Source organism: Dreissena polymorpha, chromosome 6, assembly GCF_020536995.1.
Source record: "Dreissena polymorpha isolate Duluth1 chromosome 6, UMN_Dpol_1.0, whole genome shotgun sequence".
NCBI classification, from domain to species: Eukaryota; Metazoa; Mollusca; class Bivalvia; order Myida; family Dreissenidae; genus Dreissena; species Dreissena polymorpha.
The window spans coordinates 18,068,577-18,088,719 of record NC_068360.1 but is presented as its reverse complement, the minus strand read 5'-3'; the positions used below and the strand labels follow the sequence as shown (position 1 = coordinate 18,088,719).

The 20,143-nt window shown below is 36.9% G+C and overlaps 2 protein-coding genes across 3 annotated transcripts in view; both read right to left on the bottom strand.

The window, feature by feature from the left end:
• Positions 1 to 20,143, bottom strand: part of LOC127834890 (zinc finger protein 585A-like) — a 124,614-nt gene that overhangs the window by 69,368 nt on the left and 35,103 nt on the right. The window lies entirely within an intron of this gene.
• Positions 1 to 20,143, bottom strand: part of LOC127834900 (uncharacterized) — a 50,148-nt gene that overhangs the window by 10,008 nt on the left and 19,997 nt on the right. Inside the window, exon 2 of one of the 2 annotated variants that reach the window (XM_052361026.1) lies at positions 6,755 to 8,984. The exons of the other annotated variant lie outside the window; for it this stretch is intronic. Within the exon in view, the coding sequence (XP_052216986.1) occupies positions 8,015 to 8,980 (966 nt within the window). The 5' untranslated portion in view covers positions 8,981 to 8,984 and the 3' untranslated portion in view covers positions 6,755 to 8,014. Of the gene's footprint in view, positions 1 to 6,754; positions 8,985 to 20,143 lie in introns of those variants that run through there. 2 annotated transcript variants of the gene reach the window in all.

Here is a 20,143-nt window from a genome sequence, read left to right as displayed (position 1 = left end):
CTACCTAAATGCCTAGTGGTAGAGTGACGACTTTGATTACAGGAGGTTGTGCTGCGAGTTTGATCCCCAGAAGCGGCGTTGAAAACTAGCCAACTTTGTTATCAACATGGCTGCTAAACCTGATATGCTAAGATAATGTGATTTTTCTCTCACATGATGGTCATCAGTTATATTATATAAAAACTCACAGCAGTAGTAAACAATGGGACAATAATTTATGAACACATCTTTCATTTGTCTTTGAACTTTTGAGTTTGACATGGCCTAGATTTAAATATGTGATTTATCTTTACCAGCACTCTAATTGTGACACAGCTAAAGTGTAAATGTACCATTGAAGATCACCTAAACCTAGATTTGCTATCATTGAAGTGTGGAAAGTTTTAAGGTTGTGACAAGTAAGCACAAATGGGTCATTTCCGAGAGGCCACAACTGATATATGACTGTTTGAAAACAAGAAAAATCAGTGCCTGATTTAGATTGCCTTTACATAGTTCAATAAAAATTAATTTCTGAATGTGTCAGACCAGGGCCTTGATTTTGAAATCAATGACATGCATGGTCAGATGATGTAATTAAAGATTATACATTCGTTCAAACACATACAAATGTAAACATGTACCTGTAACTAATTTTGATGTTATACATAGAAAATGCACTAAGTTACAAGGCATTTGACTTTTCTGCTGGTGCATTGGCACACAAGGTGGCTCGGTTGCAATGGTTTGATGGACTGCTTGGATGTGTAGTTACATTATATACAGTATATCAAACTGTATTATTTCAAATATGTTTGCATCTAGTATAGTTTTATTGATAATATTTACAAAATTAAGGTATATGAATGATAAACTTGAGTGAAATCATTTAAATGATACTGAAATCATGACAGTAATTTATACTGATAATTATTTAATATATGTTGCGTGATACAATCATGTACATCTATATCCAATAAGATCATACTGTAACATCAGTGATGAATTTCAGTGAATTAAATTAAATCCAAAATGTAAGTCAGTCTCATCTCTCTCCCACAGCGCACAGACCTTAAGGTGTGTACCTATCCAGATCCAGATACAGATCCAAAAATATTAAACATAATTATGTATCATGTTGTTAAGAGGGGATGATTTTCCCTCTGTTGTACCAATGTATTGTTTAACTTCTTTAATCAGTGCGTTTAAAGATATATAAACATAGCTCCAGGGTCAATGCTTCAGGGAATGAATATTTCACACCCTGATCTTTTTTTCTAATGGATATTTTAACTAGTTCATACATTCAATACAGTAAAATATATGTTAAGTAGTATCTGTACACATTGGTAGATTAAATTTGTACTTTAAATATTACTTTTAGCTCCACGCTAATGTCATGGTCATGTGTCTGTCGTGCGTGCGTTCGTCCGTGCGTGCATTAACTTTTCCTTTAAACATCTTCTTCTCCTAAACTACTGGTCCAATTCTGATGAAATTTCTCAGGAATGTTTTTGGGTGAACCTCTTTCAAAGTTGTTCAAATTATGCCCCTGGGGTCAAATTTGATCCTGCCCCGGGGGTCACAAAATTGAAAATTTGCTCATATAAGACCTATTTTGTGAAAACTTTCAAAATCTTTTCGTCCATAACCATTGGGCCTAGGGCTATCAAATTTGGTATGTAGAGACATCTAATAGTCTTCTACCAAATTTGTTAAAATTATGTCCCTGGGGTCAAATTTGACCCTGCCCCGGGGGTCACAACATTGAACACTGCTCTTATAGGGACTATTTTGTGAAAACTTTACATATCTTCTCGTCCATAACCATTGGGCCTAGGGCTACCAAATTAGGTATGTAGTGGCATCTTATAGTCCTCTACCAAGTTTGTTCAAATAATGTCCCTGGGGTCAAGTTTGACCCTGTGCCGAGGGTCACAAAATTGAACATATGCTTATATAACCGTATTACATAGGGCTACCAAATTTGGTATCTAGTGACATGTAATAGCTCTTCTTCGTTTGTTCAAATTATGCCCCTGGGGTCAAATTTGAAACTGCCCTGGGGTCACAAAAATGAATATATGCTTATAAAGGGCTTATTTTGTGAAAACTTTAAAAATCATCTTGTCCATAACCATTGGGCATACGGCTACCAAATTTGGTATGTATTGACATCTTATAGTCCTCTACCAAGTTTGTTCAAATTATGCCCCTGGGGTCAAGTTTGACCCTGCCCCGAGGGTCACAAAATTGAACATAAACAATTATGCTTATATAAGCCATATTGTGGAAAAACTTTTAAAATCTTCTTGTCCATAACCGTATGGTATAGGGCTACCAAAATTGGTATGTAGTGCCATTTATTTTATGCTTTCCGGTGGTTTATAGAGAAATATCAGTGAATTAAAAATGATTATTTCACGGTTTCAAACAATGAAATTTATCAGTAACAAGAGGGCCATGATGGACCTGTATCGCTTCACTGCTGAAAAAAGGCTGAAACAAATATTCTCGGCATGTGCAACTACTTAAATATAGGCCCTATTTAAGCACATGTTCACTTTTGTGACCCCCTGGGCTTGTTCAAATTTAACCCCAGGGGCATAATTTGAGCAAACTACTATATCTCACTATATGTACATACACAAGGTAGCCCTAGATCCTAGAGTTAAGGACAAGAATAGTTTAAAAGTTTTCACAAAATAAGCAAGATATAAGCGTATATAATGTTCAATTTTGTGACCCGCGGGTCAGGGTCAAATTTGACCCAAAGGGCATAATTTGAACAAACTTGATAGAGGACTATAAGATGTTATTGCATACCAAATTTGGTAGCCATAGTCAGAATGGTTTTCGACAAGAAGATTTTTAAAGATTTCACAAAATAGGCGCTTTATAAGCGTTTATTCAATTTAGTGACCCCCAGGGGAGGGTCAAAGTTGACACCAGTCATTATTTGAACAAATTTGGTAGAGGTTTATTAGATGCCACTACATACCAAATTGGTAGCCCTAGGCCAAATGATTATGGACAGGAAGATTTTAAAGTTTTCACAAAATAAGCCCTTTATAAGCATATATTCAATTTTGTGACCCCCGGGGCAGTTTCAAATTTGACCCCAGGGGCATCATTTGAACAAACTAAGAAGAGAACTCTTACATTTCACTATATACCAAATTTGGCAGCCTTATGCCATATGGTTATTGACAAAAGATTTTTTAAAGTTTTCCCACAATAGGCCTTATATAAGCATATGTTCAATTTTGTGACCCTCGGGGCAGGGTCAAACTTGACCCCAGGGGCATAATTTGAACAAACTTGGTAGAGGACTATAAGATGTCACTACATACCAAATTTGGTAGCCCAAGGCCCAATGTTTATGGACAAGAAGATTTTTAAAATGTTCAAAAAATAAGACCTTTATATACATATATTTAATTTTGTGACCCCCGGGGCAGTTTCAACTTTGACCCCAGGGGCATAATTTGAACAAACTAAGAAGAGATCTATTACATGTCACTACATACCAAATTTGGTAGCCCTATGCCATACAGTTATGGACAATAAGATTTTGAAAGTTTTCACAAAATAGGCCTTATATAAGCATATGTTCAATTTTCTGACCCTATGGGGCAGGGTCAAACTTGACCCCAGGGGCATAATTGGAGCAAACTTGGTAGAGGACTATATGGTGTCACACCATACCAAATTTGGAAGCCCTAGGCCCAATGGTAGACCCTATATAAGAATATGTTCAATTTTGTGACCCCCAGGGCAGGGTCAAATTTGACCCCAGGGGCATAATTTGAAGAAATTTGGTAGAGGACTATTAGATGTCTCTACATACCAAATTTATGAGCCCTAGGCCCAATGGTTATGGACGGGAAGATTTTGAAATTTTTCACAAAATAGGCCTTATATAAGCATATGTTCAATTGTGTGACCACCGGGGCAGGGTCAAATTTGACCCCTGTGGCATAATTTGAAAAAAATTGGTAGAGGACATTTAGATGCCTCTATCAGTATATTTATATCAAATTTAATGCTTTGCGTATTGTAAACATATACACAATCATGCAGTTACATGATAGCAATACATAATAACAAAGCCACCCATACTATATATAAAGGTCATTGGCAAAGCCTAAGGCAAAAAATGTGCACACATTGAGTGTAATCGCCCTCTCGTGCCAGCAAAAACAACACATTGACAGGATGTCATTTTTTACAGTTCTACTTTCACTTTCATTTTGTGATATCAAACTATCAACAATTATGTGGCTGAGAAAAATATCGCTATTGCTTATTTAACAAATTTTCTGTACATTTCTTCAATAAACTTAGATCAATACACGATTTTCTTCATTAATTCAAACATTCCTGACAGGCTACCACTTTGTTTACATATTTCGCTTACATTTTGACGTGCATTATAAGGTAGGACCGCAATACTGCTTACGAAATGTGTATGGCGTACCATTTGGGTCGAAAGTCAACAAGACCTACTTAGTGACAAGAGAAATGTACTTTGACGTACTATATGTATGTCGAAGTACAAAAATTGTACTTCGACGTACGAAATGAAATACACTTTGTAGTATATTAATTTGTACGTTGAAGTACAATTTGTACTTCGACATACATGTTTGTACTTCAACGAACAAATTTTCTTAACAGCCGATCAAAACACTTGTCTCATGAGCCGCTTTTCCTTCAGATTTCTTTATAATAAATGTTAAAATCTCTTTTTTTAATTGAGAACAAAATAAACAAAAAAATCAAAATTAAAAATCACATTTTACAAAGAAGTTTCGAGTATTTAATGCATTGAAATAGATATATACCCATTTGAAGAAGATTCAAGGTTACCTTTTTAAAAAATAAAATTATCAAGCATATTGTGAGTATTTATTGACTATGCGAGGCGGAATATCACGGTCCAGCGCATTACTGTGTAGGACGTTCCCAACAGTAACCAAACAGTTACCAAACGATTACGGGATTAAAAATGTATAATAACCTTCCTGGTTTGGTTGTATTTTGTGTTTACAATTATTTGCATAAGTCAGGGGTTAATTCCGCTATGCCAGGTCAATAAATACGCACACTATCTATGAGTTAGCGGTCGATAGTCGCATAATTTGGTATAAATAATAATAATAATGTTCAATAAATACGCTCAATATCTATTAGTTAGCGGTCGATAGTCGCATAATTTGGTATAACTAATAATAATAATGTTCAATGTCAAATATCTCTAAAAGCAACAGATGTAAGGCGTCTTTTGATTGGCTAACACCCAAGGGTCAGTAAAGACTGAACGTCGAATTACAATGTTGTACTTCGAAGTACCGGTACATATTGTGCGTCAAAGTACATTTCTCTTTTAATCTCTAGGTCTTGTTGACTTTCGACCAAATGTTACGCCATAAATGTGTATTTATACTATTGCTTTCGAGGTACTTATCCAATGTTTGACGGAAAGGGCCAAGAATGTGCGATTTTGGGTCAAGTTCCCCAGGGGTACTACGTCGTACCCAAATTTTTTTTTTCGTACTCTTTTTTTTTTCGTAACCAAATTTTTTTGTTTGGCATAAATTTTTCGTTCCCAAGATTTTCGTACCAAATGTTTTTTTCGTTCCCACATACACAATTGTGATGATGTGAATCAACTTAAATTGATGCTTTTATATCCATCCTCTTCGAAAGCATCGTCACACCAGTACTTTGATTCATATATCTTGGCAAAACGTGTCCGGGCATCACGCAACTCATCCAAGGAACAACTTAAATAACTGAATCCAATCTTAAAACAATTATCTTAAATTTGACCGTAGCACTTTGTTTTAAATGTCGTTGTTCGTCAGATATTTAAACCCAAAGTTGAGCAACCTTTAGCATCTATCAACATTTTTCGCACTTGCCTGTTTTGAACACAAACTTGCCAGAAGGAGAAAGTAGTCGAGGTTACATTATTTAATCACTTGCCCACAACTGGTTTCCTCTATATAATCAAAGTACTGACAGTACTGGTGTGACGATGCTTTTGAAGAGGATGGCTATTAAAGCATCAGTTTAAGTTTATCTACATCACAACAATTGTGTTTGCGGGTACGAAAAAAATTGGTTAGTAAAAACTATGCAAAAAATAATTATTTGGGAACGAAAAAAATTGGAAAAAAAAAATTGGGGTACGAAAAACAATGGGTACGAAAATAAATTTGGGTACGAAAAAACTGGGTACAAAAAGTTTGGATATGGAAAAATTGGGGGTACGGGGAAGTAGTACCCGTGGGGAACTTGACCCACAATCGCACATTCTCGGCCCTTTCCGTCAAACATCGGATGAGTACACATTTCGGAAGCGGTAATGAGTTCCTACCTACGCGCGTCAAAATGTTAGCGAAATATGTAAACAAAGTGGTAGCCTGTCAGGAATGTTTGAAATAACGAAGAAAATCGTGTATTGATGTTAGTTAATTGAAGAAGTGTACAGAAAATATTGTAACGAGCCGAGCGGTTCTTAATTTTCTTTTCCTTAACGCATGTGATAGCGGGCCTACTCTTGGTGTAATACCAACTTTTCTTTCATTAAGTTGTATTTAAACATTTTAAATAAAATGGACTCTGTTAAAATAAACTGAAGATAATAGCCTGAGTCATTTAATGACTCTCAAATAAAAATTAAAATAAACAACCAAATAAAATTCAACAAATTTTATTCTTAACTAACTTGCATCAATAGTATATCATGAATAATACAATTCTCAAACTCACATTTACAATGCTCAATCAATCTTAAAACTGTAGGATTAAATATCCCTATACCTTAGTCTTAAATCTTATTCAAAAACTCTATTATATGCAAAAATATGAATAATGTTTCTAACTTACTTTTAATGAAAATGCCTAAAAATAATACTTATTAGAGAAAAATTTAGTAATAAGAATGTGCCTTTAATTCCAAAAAAATCAGAGTCCCTGACTGTGAAATTACCAGGGTTTATATACTAGGGCTCCGAGCAGGTCCGAGCCTTGCGCGGTCATAACATTAATCCGAGCAATAACTCAACCGCGCACCATCCGCGCGTCTTCCGAGCGTAACCGATCACCTCAAAATAAACAGAGTTACCGCCTAAAGTTTAAACAGTAAACACTTTATTAAAATGACTGGAAATGTTTCTTTAAGCATTATAATAAGGTTTAGAACATATAAATACACATGACTGTAATTATTTGATAAAAATCAAACCTTCGCATGATGTATAAATCTAGTACGAAAATACGAGATTTAACTGTCTGCTGACAAAGTTTGACAGAGGTCGTCAATGTACACTACCCATAATTCAACAAAAGGTCAAAAGTCACTTCCTTTAAATATGGCGTCTATACAAACATGTGATTGTAGTGACCAACAAAAATGGATTTTACACGGATATGAACCATACAAACGGTAAATTAAGCATAGTAGATGTTGATAATAAGATGTTTAGTTTTGAATGCAATAAGAAATAACACTTGACATAGAGTTTAAAATGTAAAACATGGTCATAAAAACAAACATGTTCTCGTGACCTATTTAATAAAAATGTCAACATGGGGTCATGACATTACCCCCTCCTTAACATTAAAGGTCCCTCTTTAATGCCTAAAAAACTTTTAAACTCATGGTTACACACACATACATGTATAACAATCTTTAAACTTTAACAACAAAGTTCAACATCTTTAAAATATTTACAAAATGTCAGCACCAACTTTGTGCACTTAAAAAAACTGGATTTTCATTTGAGCATCTTTAAATTCACAATACAATTATAATGCTTATTATCTTCTAGATATAAAGGAGATCATTTATTAATTCACAAGATACAAATACATTAGATATTAGTGTAGTATAGCAATGTCTGTGATAAAATCTTACAAAGTTAAGTTTTATTAATATTTATGAATTACTGTGATACTATTTAATTAATTTACACTAACTTACAGCACTGTGATAAATGTTCATTTACATTATTTTACAATTTTCTCATTTTCGGTGCAATGGACTGCGATCCCGGCGGTGGTAGTGGTTGCTGTTCTCCTTGTGCCACTGTGGCCGCCTGTTTTCTTTATGGTCCTGATGACGACCGCGCTCCCTGATTCCTTCTTCTACTCTCCGATGTGGGGCCTCTGTCTGCATTGTAGGCTGTGTCACGGGAACGGCATGAGGCATCTGGACAGGCTGTGCACGCATAGATGTGATGGCTCCCGCAAGATTGACCATGGTCATGGCCAACTGCTGGTTTGTGGTGCCCTGTGTCTCCAGCTGGCTCTGAATACCTCGCAGCATGCCCTTCATGATTTCCATCTCCTTCATTATTTGACGACAGCCTTCGCATGAAGTCTTGCTTGAAGAGGATGATGACGATGAGGAGGAGGCATCTGATTTGTTCCCCTTCAGCTGTCTGCACTCCTCGATAGTTGGAAGGCTGTCCAGGATTGCTGGAGATGGTGCTGCGTGGCGTACTAAAGATGGCGTACTCGCCTTTGGCCTTGGTGTTTCCAGCCTGGCAGGGGTGTAAGGTCCTGGCGTACATGGCTGTGCCTCTATCATGTTGTCCAGAAAGTCCAATCCGTCAGGGAAGGTGATTTCCACTGCCCGTGACAGCGTGTCTTCGGCCACTGGAGCAACATCCCTAGGTCCCACGGTGTATGGGTTTGGGTTCTTTACTAGATAGCTTTCACTATCCTCGACCCCCTTCTCTCGTAACAACACCCTGTGCCGAGGAAAATTGTTGGCATGCCGCTGCAGATCCTCAAACTGGTAGCAGCGAAACAGGCACAGCTTGCAATGGAAAGGCACCTGATCCAGTGAAAGGTGCTGGCGTAGAAAATGGTCCATGATCCGGTACCGGGGACCAACTCTCTCCTCACCAGTCACATGGTAGCAGCGCAGACACTGGTACCGTTTCCTGTCACTCCAGCCGTGGCCTGACTTCGTCTGCTCTTCCATGATTCTAAAACAGAAGATTGAATTTACTTTTACCAACTTGTACTAGCGTTTTGCATTAAATCTGTTACATATGCAGTATCTGGACGGAATAGTTGCTCGCTCTTTAAGTCCTTTCTCTTCTCTCTTTCTCTCTCTCTGTACTCCTTGCAATTTTCTCACCCCGTTTGCACCAGCAAACATCCTGTCGACTACTCCTTATAATATTTATGCCCAAACTGTATCACGCTCATACTGCTCTCCGTCATACTGTTCTTTTCCCCAAGCATATACAATTTCCCTATTTATCTCGCCAAACATCATTGTATCACAGGATTCTTGTTCTTCTACTTTTCACATGTGCCTTCATAACAGCTTTACATTAGTTATATTTTAAAAGTATTGGTCCCATATATGCAAATTATAACATCTGATTGAGCATTGTTTACAGCAGTTAAACACATTATTAATGACGCAATAACACAGTATAGTTGCAGCAAATACATATCTCCTGAAGTACACATAAAAATGTGAAGTGATATTTCCATTACAAACTGACATTTATTAACATCTTCATGTAATTGTGAAGAAACTTCATCGTACATGACATCCGTAAAATAGCAATTTGAACACCAAAACAAACAAAACTTGTACTTTACATCGCATCTGTAAACTTGCATGAAATTTGTAGAACCAATATCTAGCAATCATCTATATACAGTACAAAATGTCAAGTATTTGAACATCAAATTGTCATGAATCACATTATTCCTTATTCATCTTGAGTTTTCTTCTTTCAGTTTGCAGCCACTTTGGTGCGTTTGTGCCCTCATACGGCTTCAACTTGTTGTGATTGACTACTTTTTCTTTTCCATGGCGATCCAACTGTATTCTGAAGTTGACGTTGGACAGCGACTGCTTTACAACAAAAGGGCCTTCGTAAGACATCTCCAGTTTATGTGTAATCCCAGGTTTCCTTGACTCTTCAAGAAGCCATATAAAGTCTCCAGGCTCGTATGAATGCACACATTGTCTTTTGTCATATATTTCTTTCTGTCTCTTTGTTGCTACAGATAAATGTTCCCTTGCCACCTGGTGGGCGTGGTGCATCTTTTCTTTAAGTGCTGCAACGTAGTCAACATACGACGTGGTTTCTTCACTGCTGGGGTTCCTGCTGAATACCAGCTCTGACGGGAGTCTCACTTCTCTTCCCATCATCAAAAGGTTTGGTGTCATGCCAGTTGATTCATGGGGTGTCGACCGGTAGGCTGCAGCTAGACATCATGTCCCACTGGTCCTGCTCACCACAGAGGTATGCCTTGATCATTCTTACCAGGGTTCTGTTGAACCTTTCTGCCTGTCCGTTGCACTTGGGGTTCTTAGGGCTGGTTCGTATCTTCTTTATCTCGAGAATTTTGCATAACTCTCTGAAAACTGAACTTTCGTAGTTCTGCCCCTGGTCACTAAGTATTGACAATGGGCATCCCCACCTAGCAATGAAATCATTGAGAATCCTTGATGCACAAGTTTCTGCTGTTTGATCAGGAACAGCTAAAATTTCTACATACTTAGAGAAGTGATCTGTCAACACAAGAATATATCGGTTTCCCTGACTTGTCTGTGGAAAAGGACCCAGATAGTCTGTTGCTATAATATCCATTGGAGCGCCTACTTTAATTGTACCAAGAGGTGCTCTGGGTGTCTTGGATGGTTTCTTGTCTGATGCACATGTATCACAATAACGGACATATAGCTCAATATCCCCTTTCATCCCATACCAATAGAAATTCTGTTTAATGCGTTCACATGTTTTCTTAACTCCAAAGTGCCCTGCTATTATTGAATCATGGTTCTCAAATAAGACTTCCTTCCTGAGACCGTGTGGTACTATAAACTGCCAAAATTCCCCAGTTTTGTTCTGCTTTATGAATCTGTTATACAGTAATCCATCTCTAACTTCCAATGTGTCCCACAGTAACGAATATTGTCTTGATGCAGGGCTCATTGATAGCAACTCTTCACTTGTGATTTTGGTGTCATTACTTTTCGCTTGAAGTATAGGTCCAATGTCTGTATCTTCGTTTTGTAATTGAGTTAATTGTTTTGTTGACCGCCCTCCTATTGATGCGAAAGACACTACTTGAGTAATTATTCTCTCTTTTTACTTGTATCGTCTGGTGCTTTAGAGGTACTTGGTAGGTTATCTCGGTCATTGTTGACTGCTCTAACTGCATTGGACTCTTTGGAATCATTGTTTGGTACCAGTGTACTCTCTTTTCCTAAGATCTTTGCATACACTCCCGATGCAATCATGTTGTGTGAGCGCCGGATACACTTTCTGCATGGTCCACATTTTAAAATCTCATTAGTGTCCTGCTCCGGACATGTACAATCTTTCGGGTTTTCACACCTAGACAAAGCATCACAGTGTCCCTGTTTCTTTCCGGGTCTATACTCTGTTGTAAAATCATAGTAGGAGAGAATTTCAATCCATCTAGCTATCTTGTCTCGAGGTTCTTTGAGTTTGAACAACCACGTTAAAGCTTGATGGTCACTCCTAACCATGAAATGTCGGCCTAGTAGATACTGCCTGAAATATTCTACAAAAAAACGTATTGCAAATAATTCTTTTTCTGTAATGCAGTAGTTTTTCTCGGCTTTGTTTAAAGCTCTACTTGCATACGCTATCACTCTTTCTCTGTCTTCTTGTACTTGATGTAAGACTGCCCCAATTCCAAGGTCACTGGCATCTACATCTAGTCGAAATTCTCCGCCATCATTCATTGGGTACCCCATGATTTCTGGGCTGATCAGTTCTCTCTTGAGTTCTTCAAATGACTGCTGACACCTGTCATCCCACTTGAACTTCTTGTCTTTCTTTGTCAATTCCGTCATTGGCTTAACTTTGCTTGCAAAATCTTTCACAAACCTTCTGTAGTATGAACCCATGGCTGTGAACTGCCTTACTTCTTTTGCATTCTTTGGTACTGGCCATTCTACTATTTTTGCAATGTTTGCAGGGTTTGGCCGAACTCCCTCTTTTGAAACAATGTGTCCCAAGAATACTACTTCCTCTTTCAACATCTCACATTTGTCTGGGCGTAACTTGAGTCCTGCTGCCTCCATTCTCTCTAGAACTTGTTGAATTCTTTCCATATGTTGCCTGAAGTCAGAGCCAAACACGATAATATCATCAATATAGATCAGACAGGTTTCCCATTGCAAACCTTGTAATGCTAACTCCATAGTTCTTTGAAAAGTACTAGCCGCTGAGTTTAGACCAAATGGCAGTCGGAGCATTTCAAATTGTCCATACTTGCACACAAAGGCACTCTTTGGGATGTCCTCTTCCTTAAGTGGGATTTGGAAATATCCACTTGTGAGGTCAAAAGTACTAAATAAAGTGGCATTTGCAACTGCATCTAAGCAATATAGTACCCGGGGGATAGGGAAACCATCTGGTTTGACTAGTTCATTGACCTTTCTGTAGTCCACGCACGGTCGTACTTCCCCGTTTTTCTTCTTGACAAGTACTATTGGACTTGCCCATGGAGATGTGCTTTTTCTGATGACTCCCTTGTCTAGAAGCTCTTGTATAGCTTTCTTTTCAGCATCAGCAAATGCCATTGGGACGCGTCTTGGTTGCTGTCTAATAGGTGCTGCATTTCCTGTATTGATTGAATGTTCTGTTAGGTGGGTTACACCAAGGTCAAGGTCATCTTTGGAAAAACTATCTTTGAAGCGGCAAAGTAGATTTGCAATTTCTAACTTTTCTTCAGGACTCCTATTTTTACATGCATTTTCATACATACTTTGTAAGTGGCTTGGCACCTCAAAGCTCTTCTTGGTGTTCATCTCTGTGGCTCTTGTTATTGTAGGCTCATCTTGTTTGATAGTAACTCTTCGTACGCTTATAAAGTTGTCTTCCTCGTCACTATGCTCTTTTTCTACTACTGTCCCTTTAATATGGTCTATCTTTTCTGCTTGCCCTATAATGGTGTCTTGTTTTATCGACCAACTTGTAAGAAAAGGGTTCAATATTCTGAGTTTGCATGTCGGTGCAGTATTGATGTCAACCAAAACAGATGCCATGTGCACAGGGTATGTCTCTTTGAAATGATCTGTTGCTTCTATAATGAGTTCTGTGTCTTGCATGAGGTCGTCGCTTTCTAATCTGTCTACCATGACATCTATTATGGCCTCGCTCTGTCCCGGTATGGTAAAATTATCTGCAGCTCGAACTTTTCTGATTTCTTCTTTCAGGCCCACTTGAATACATGGTATTTCTTTCCCTTGAAAAAGAATCACTCCTCTTGACAGTAATAGGTCTGCTGGCCCTCCTTCATCATTTTGTAAGATGTCTATTCCTAGCAATGCATCATCTTCTATTTCTGCTACTATTATTTCCCTTGTCAAGCTGATGTCCCCCAATATAATGTTGAAGTTTGCTTTTCCATACTCTTTTAATCTAGTTCCCCCTGCCCCTGTTAAACAAGCTGTTTTTCTTAATTCCGGCCTTTTCTTGGGATCGATCTTGTTGTAAATTCTATCAGAAATTATTGTTCTCGTAGCTCCTGTGTCGGCTGTAAAGGTCAAATTCATCCCTTGTATACTGCCTTTGACATATACCCCACTACTATCAGGCTTTATTATTATTTGCTCTTCTTTCTTTTGTTGATCTAGGTCATTTTTTTCTATTGGGACCTCCCCCCGGCCGTTTGGTTGGGTCCTTTGTAGTTTAAAGGTTGTTGAAAAGTCTGCGCATTTGGGTTTAATGGCTGATTGCTTTGTTTCGGGTTTGGGTAGAGGTTATTTCTGTTTTTAGGGCCAAAACTGTGGTATAATGGTCTGTTTACTTGCTGATGTTTATTTGGACACTCTCTTGCAAAGTGGTTCTCTCCGTTGCAGTTGTAACATCTCACAAAGCTTCTGCGGTTGTCATCTTTTGTTGATTTATTATTTACCGTCTCCACCTTCTTGCTTAGTTCTTCTATTTTTTGTATCAAAGCTTGTAATACATCTTCTTTGACCTCTGTTTTGGTCTGAGCCTGATTGACACTTGTTTTCCTTACTGTTTGATTCTCTTTTCTCTTGGTTTCAGTCTTTTCGCGACGCTTGAATTGTCTCATGTTTGGCACCCTGAATGCATACTCAACTGTATCGGAATCGCTTTCACTTTCACTGTCTGCTACATCTGTCTCTGTGCCACCTGTCCTGCGCACGGGGCGTTGTCTCCGATTAGAGCCTACTTGATGACGCTTCCTAGTTTGAATGTAGTTAACTACGTGATAAACTGCCTCATCGATATCCCTGGGCTCTTTCACATACTCTACCTCCCACCTTACATCTTCATCTCGCAGTCCGTCAAGGAACCTTCTTACCAAATCTTCTTTTCTTGTTGCTCCATCCCGACGCTTGTGTGCTCGATCATACAGCCTCTTGAGTTCAGCGGCGTATTCTTCTGCTGTTTCATTTTGTTTCTGGTCTCTTTGACTAAATTTGGCTGCAAACGTTCTTGGAGTTTCAATTTTTCTGAATCTATTGTTGATTTCCCTAACTAGTTCATCATAATTATCTAAGGTCTCTCTGTGTAGTTGTGTGAAAACAAATTCTCCTGCTGATCCTTGTAGTTTTGGTAGAAGATGGTCTAGCTTTTCTTCATCATTCCAACCTTGTCTATTTGCAATAGTTTCAAATCGGTTGAACCATACTTTCCATTCATCCTTCCCATTGAAATGTGGAATTTTAGTGCTGTTATTACATTTATGATTGGAGTAGCTTATGCTTGACCTAGGTAACATGTTGTGCTGTATGGCAGGTTCTCCTGCAGAATTATTGTTTCTATGAAGAGAGGGGAGATCATTTTGTTGCTGAATGTTGCTATTTTGTACAAGAACTGTACTTTCATTTTGCCTTTGAATGTTTGATATCATCTTATTGACTACTTCTAGTGTTTCAACCATTTGGCCTTGCATGTGTACTAATTTTCCAAATGCTGCCTTTAACCATTGATCATCCTGTTCAGTAGGTTCTTGTTCTTCATGGACTTGGTTCTCATCTTGATGACTAGTTGGTCTTTCCCTTTGCTGTAATTCATCCCTGAAGAAAACTTCATTTCTTGATCTGTGTCAGTATCTGACATTTTCGCTTGAGGTGTGAATTCGATCACTGGAATAAAGATGTTACTTTATCCCCGCAGCTGCCACCATAAATATGTAACGAGCCGAGCGGTTCTTAATTTTCTTTTCCTTAACGCATGTGATAGCGGGCCTACTCTTGGTGTAATACCAACTTTTCTTTCATTAAGTTGTATTTAAACATTTTAAATAAAATGGACTCTGTTAAAATAAACTGAAGATAATAGCCTGAGTCATTTAATGACTCTCAAATAAAAATTAAAATAAACAACCAAATAAAATTCAACAAATTTTATTCTTAACTAACTTGCATCAATAGTATATCATGAATAATACAATTCTCAAACTCACATTTACAATGCTCAATCAATCTTAAAACTGTAGGATTAAATATCCCTATACCTTAGTCTTAAATCTTATTCAAAAACTCTATTATATGCAAAAATATGAATAATGTTTCTAACTTACTTTTAATGAAAATGCCTAAAAATAATACTTATTAGAGAAAAATTTAGTAATAAGAATGTGCCTTTAATTCCAAAAAAATCAGAGTCCCTGACTGTGAAATTACCAGGGTTTATATACTAGGGCTCCGAGCAGGTCCGAGCCTTGCGCGGTCATAACATTAATCCGAGCAATAACTCAACCGCGCACCATCCGCGCGTCTTCCGAGCGTAACCGATCACCTCAAAATAAACAGAGTTACCGCCTAAAGTTTAAACAGTAAAAACTTTATTAAAATGACTGGAAATGTTTCTTTAAGCATTATAATAAGGTTTAGAACATATAAATACACATGACTGTAATTATTTGATAAAAATCAAACCTTCGCATGATGTATAAATCTAGTACGAAAATACGAGATTTAACTGTCTGCTGACAAAGTTTGACAGAGGTCGTCAATGTACACTACCCATAATTCAACAAAAGGTCAAAAGTCACTTCCTTTAAATATGGCGTCTATACAAACATGTGATTGTAGTGACCAACAAAAATGGATTTTACACGGATATGAACCATACAAACGGTAAATTAAGCATAGTAGATGTTGATAATAAGATGTTTAGTTTTGAATGCAATAAGAAATAACACTTGACATAGAGTTTAAAATGTAAAACATGGTCATAAAAACAAACATGTTCTCGTGACCTATTTAATAAAAATGTCAACATGGGGTCATGACAATATGTTAAATAAGCGACGGCGATATTTTGTCAGCCACATAACTGTTGATAGTTTGATATCACAAAATGAAAGTGAAAGTAGAACTGTCAAAAATGACAACCTGTCAACGTGTTGTTTTTGCTGGCAAGAGAGGGCTATTACACTCAGTGTGTTCACATTTTTTTCAATAGGCTTTGCCAATGACCTTTATAGTATGGGGGGCTTTGTTATTATTTATTGCTTTCATGTAACTACATGATTGTGCATATGTTAAGGTTCATGGGGGGGGGGGATAAAATTCATTAAAAATTCGCTTTGGTTTTTCTTCATTCAATGTGGTACAATATGGTCAAACTAATATCATTTTAAAGCTAAAGACGGATAGAATAACATAAACACATTTTTGACATTCAATATTTGTGTGCTTTATTCATATTTTGGTTTAAAACCAATACATTTTTACACTAATTTACAAAATCTCAATCTAAAGTTAGGAAGGATATGCACTACCTTAAGTTGAATAAATACAAAGCTATATACATATACAAGGTCAAGTTAGCAACATTTCACATAAAATTATTGTCATAAAACAACAAATGAGTTTTTATTCAACTGCCTATTTTGGATAAATTTCCTAAACAAAGTTCTAAAAATAACTAAAACGTAACTACTTTTTTTAAATCCAGGTATGGTGGATAATAAGAGTCACAATTCTTTTTCAAAGGCTTAACAATTTTGTTATTTACCTCTCAACCAAATTGCAAATTTAAACCATCTCAAATTGAAATAGATTGCAGACGACATATAAAATTGTAAAGGAATATAAAGAAATTGGCAAACTGATTGATTATATATTTCGATTCCTTCTACCCATTTTGAAAGCGTTGCCATCGCTGTGCTCCGTAGAAAAACGTGCAAAACAAATCGGTCGAAACCACGTGCAGTGGTGAGAAAACCGGGTATGTGTATACACATACCTGAGAAAACACAAACTTATTTTGACAGTTGGTTCGCAACTAGTAAAACAACTATTAACATTAATCAGCAAGAGATCGCACTCAATAACAGAAATGACCACGTAGAGATATCATCACTTACCCTATTTCAAATATTTTCCAGCTGAAAATTGTCCTCCACACGTCTTTTTTAGTTTATTTGTATTGTTTTTTCTGGAGCCGAAGTGCATCTCACAGAATACCCATCTAACTTCCGTTGTTTTCACTTTCGTTATTAAAAACTTTGTTTAAAAGAATTATTTCTCCTTTTAGATTGTTAAAGCGGTGTGTTATTATATATTATCAATATAATAGTATACCGTGATGAATTTAACGGAGTTACGTATCGATCTTTCTGTCAGTCTGTAAGCGTACTATTTTATGCGCAATACTATAAGTATGGTGATTCGCCAACAATTGTAAACATTGGTGAAATGCTTCTTACATAGTTATTCTTTTGAGTGTTTATGAGGTCTGATCGTGCAGTTTGCAAACATCAACGGAAAGATTACAATCCAATGCATTTGTCATCGTCAACCGTTTGGAATGTCAAATAGGCGATGAGTGAGTTTTAGCATGTTTCTTTCTATTTTATGAATTTACAAATGGCTTCCCCCATGGTGATGAAATGACATGTGTTCGAGTTTTGATATTTCTAGATATGTAAACTTTTTTTACTATTTAAGCGTAACTTGCCCTCGTCAATGTCGATATTATTCACTAGTTATATAATTTTCCGCCGAAATACGTGGAATAAACATGATTCAGATTTTTGAAAATAATGTATATTTTAGTGTTAAAATCGCTTTGTATTTTGATTGGTTTTGTGGATGGTATGATACGTTGATGTACAAAATTGGTAGCAGTTTGAAGGAAAAACATCCTTTAAAGCATATCTGTATACATTTTCAATGTGGCACTCTTCCTTTAGTCAAATTTGAGTTCAATGCTTGGGGTCCCACATTTTTCAAAATGAAGCCTCTACATGAACCTTAACAATACACAAAGCATAAATAATGATATAAATTACTGATTTAGCTTATAACAATCTGATAACTATAGCCATGTCGACTAAGGACTTAAAATACAATTGCTTGCCCTGGGTTCATGAAGACTTGAGCTATTAATGCACATAGAGTATTAAGATATGGGGTGATCGACAAATAAAAAGTATTTTTGATCTGTGTTGTGCAGGCTCTTTTTCCATGACTGTGAACGTTTAATTTTCATGTGAGAAGGATGTCAATTTTTTTCATTGCATATAATGAACTGTTCTGCATATAATTTGCCATTTTGATAGTTGTTTATTAGGTGATCTACAGGAGATGACCAGGGTGCCAGAGAAAAGGGATATACATTTGAGATCTTGTCAGAGCTCCATATAAAAGTGGTTAAATGGTTTATATTTTATATATGGCTAGTGCTGAAGAGAAAATGGGCATATATTTCCGAAAATGTTACCATTTAAAAATGTTTAAATACCGCTTGACTAAGGCTCTTGATTATATATAATTATATTATATATAATTATATATAATTATACTTAATTATATATAACTATATTGTTTTGGCGTTGTCCGTCCGTCCTTCCTTCCGTCCGTCCGTCCGGCACTTTTGTGTCCGGAGCCATATCTTGGAAGTGCTTTGGCGGATTTCATTGAAACTTGGTATGAGTATATATATATGGGTAAGAGGATGATGCACGCCAAATGGCATTGTACACCATCGGATAATAACAGAGTTAGGGCCCTTTGTACTTTGAAAAAATGCTTTTTGTGTGTGTGTCCTGAGCCATATCTTGGAAGTGCTTTGGCGGATTTCATTGAAACTTGGTATGAGTATATATATGGATAAGAGGATGATGCACGCCAAATGGCATTGTACACCATCGGATAATAACAGAGGAATAAAGTGGACCTGAACACAAAACTTAACAAAATTTTCCATTTTTTAAGTATAAAAAGGGCACATAATTCTGTCAAAATGCCAGTCAGAGTTACATAACTTTGCCTGCACAGTCCCCTTATGATAGTTAGTAAGTGTTGCAAGTATGAAAGCAATAGCTTTGATACTTAAGGAATAAAATGGACCTAAACACAAAACTCAACCAAAATTTTCAATTTTCTCAGTATAAAAAGGGCACATAATTCTGTCAAAACGCACGCCAGAGTTATCTAACTATGCCTGCACAGTCCCCTCATGAAAGTAAGTAAGTGTACCAAGTTTGAATGCAATAGCATTGATACTTTATGAGAAAGAGGACCTAAACGCAAAACTTAACCGGACGCCGACGCCAAGGTGATAACAATAGCTCTTTTTTTTCAAAAAATAGATGAGCTTAAAAAAGTTCAGGGGGTGAAATAATCATTGCCTGAAGCTCTGACGCTGGAGCTATGTTTATATATCTTTAAACACACTGGTTAAATCAAAGACGACACTCTACCACTAGGCTTTTAGCAAGATTCTGAAATTGTTCGATCCCTAGTCAGAGCAAACCAAACCAAAAATTAAGTCAAATATTGCCGACTCGGTATTGTTAAGTCAGTTCATGAGAGATAATGGTAGATGCAACATTTCTCACGCCCCCTAGCATCGCCTTAAGCAGTATTCAATTCTCAACAATAAAGTGCTGGAGTCATTAATGCCGAAGGACCAGAAAAAACACTTGATTAATGTTCGAAATAAAATCATTTGATTAATGACAATACTATTATTTGAGTCAGGTCACAGGGAAAGGGCAGTTTAATCAGTATCCAATTAAACTATCTGTTATTGACAGAAAACCGCTTTTAACCAAACAACTTTCAAGCGACAGGCTGATCTGGATCCAAACTGGCCACAATTGCCTTAATGTCTCTTTTACTGTGACACAGTTCATTTGACTTAAAAAT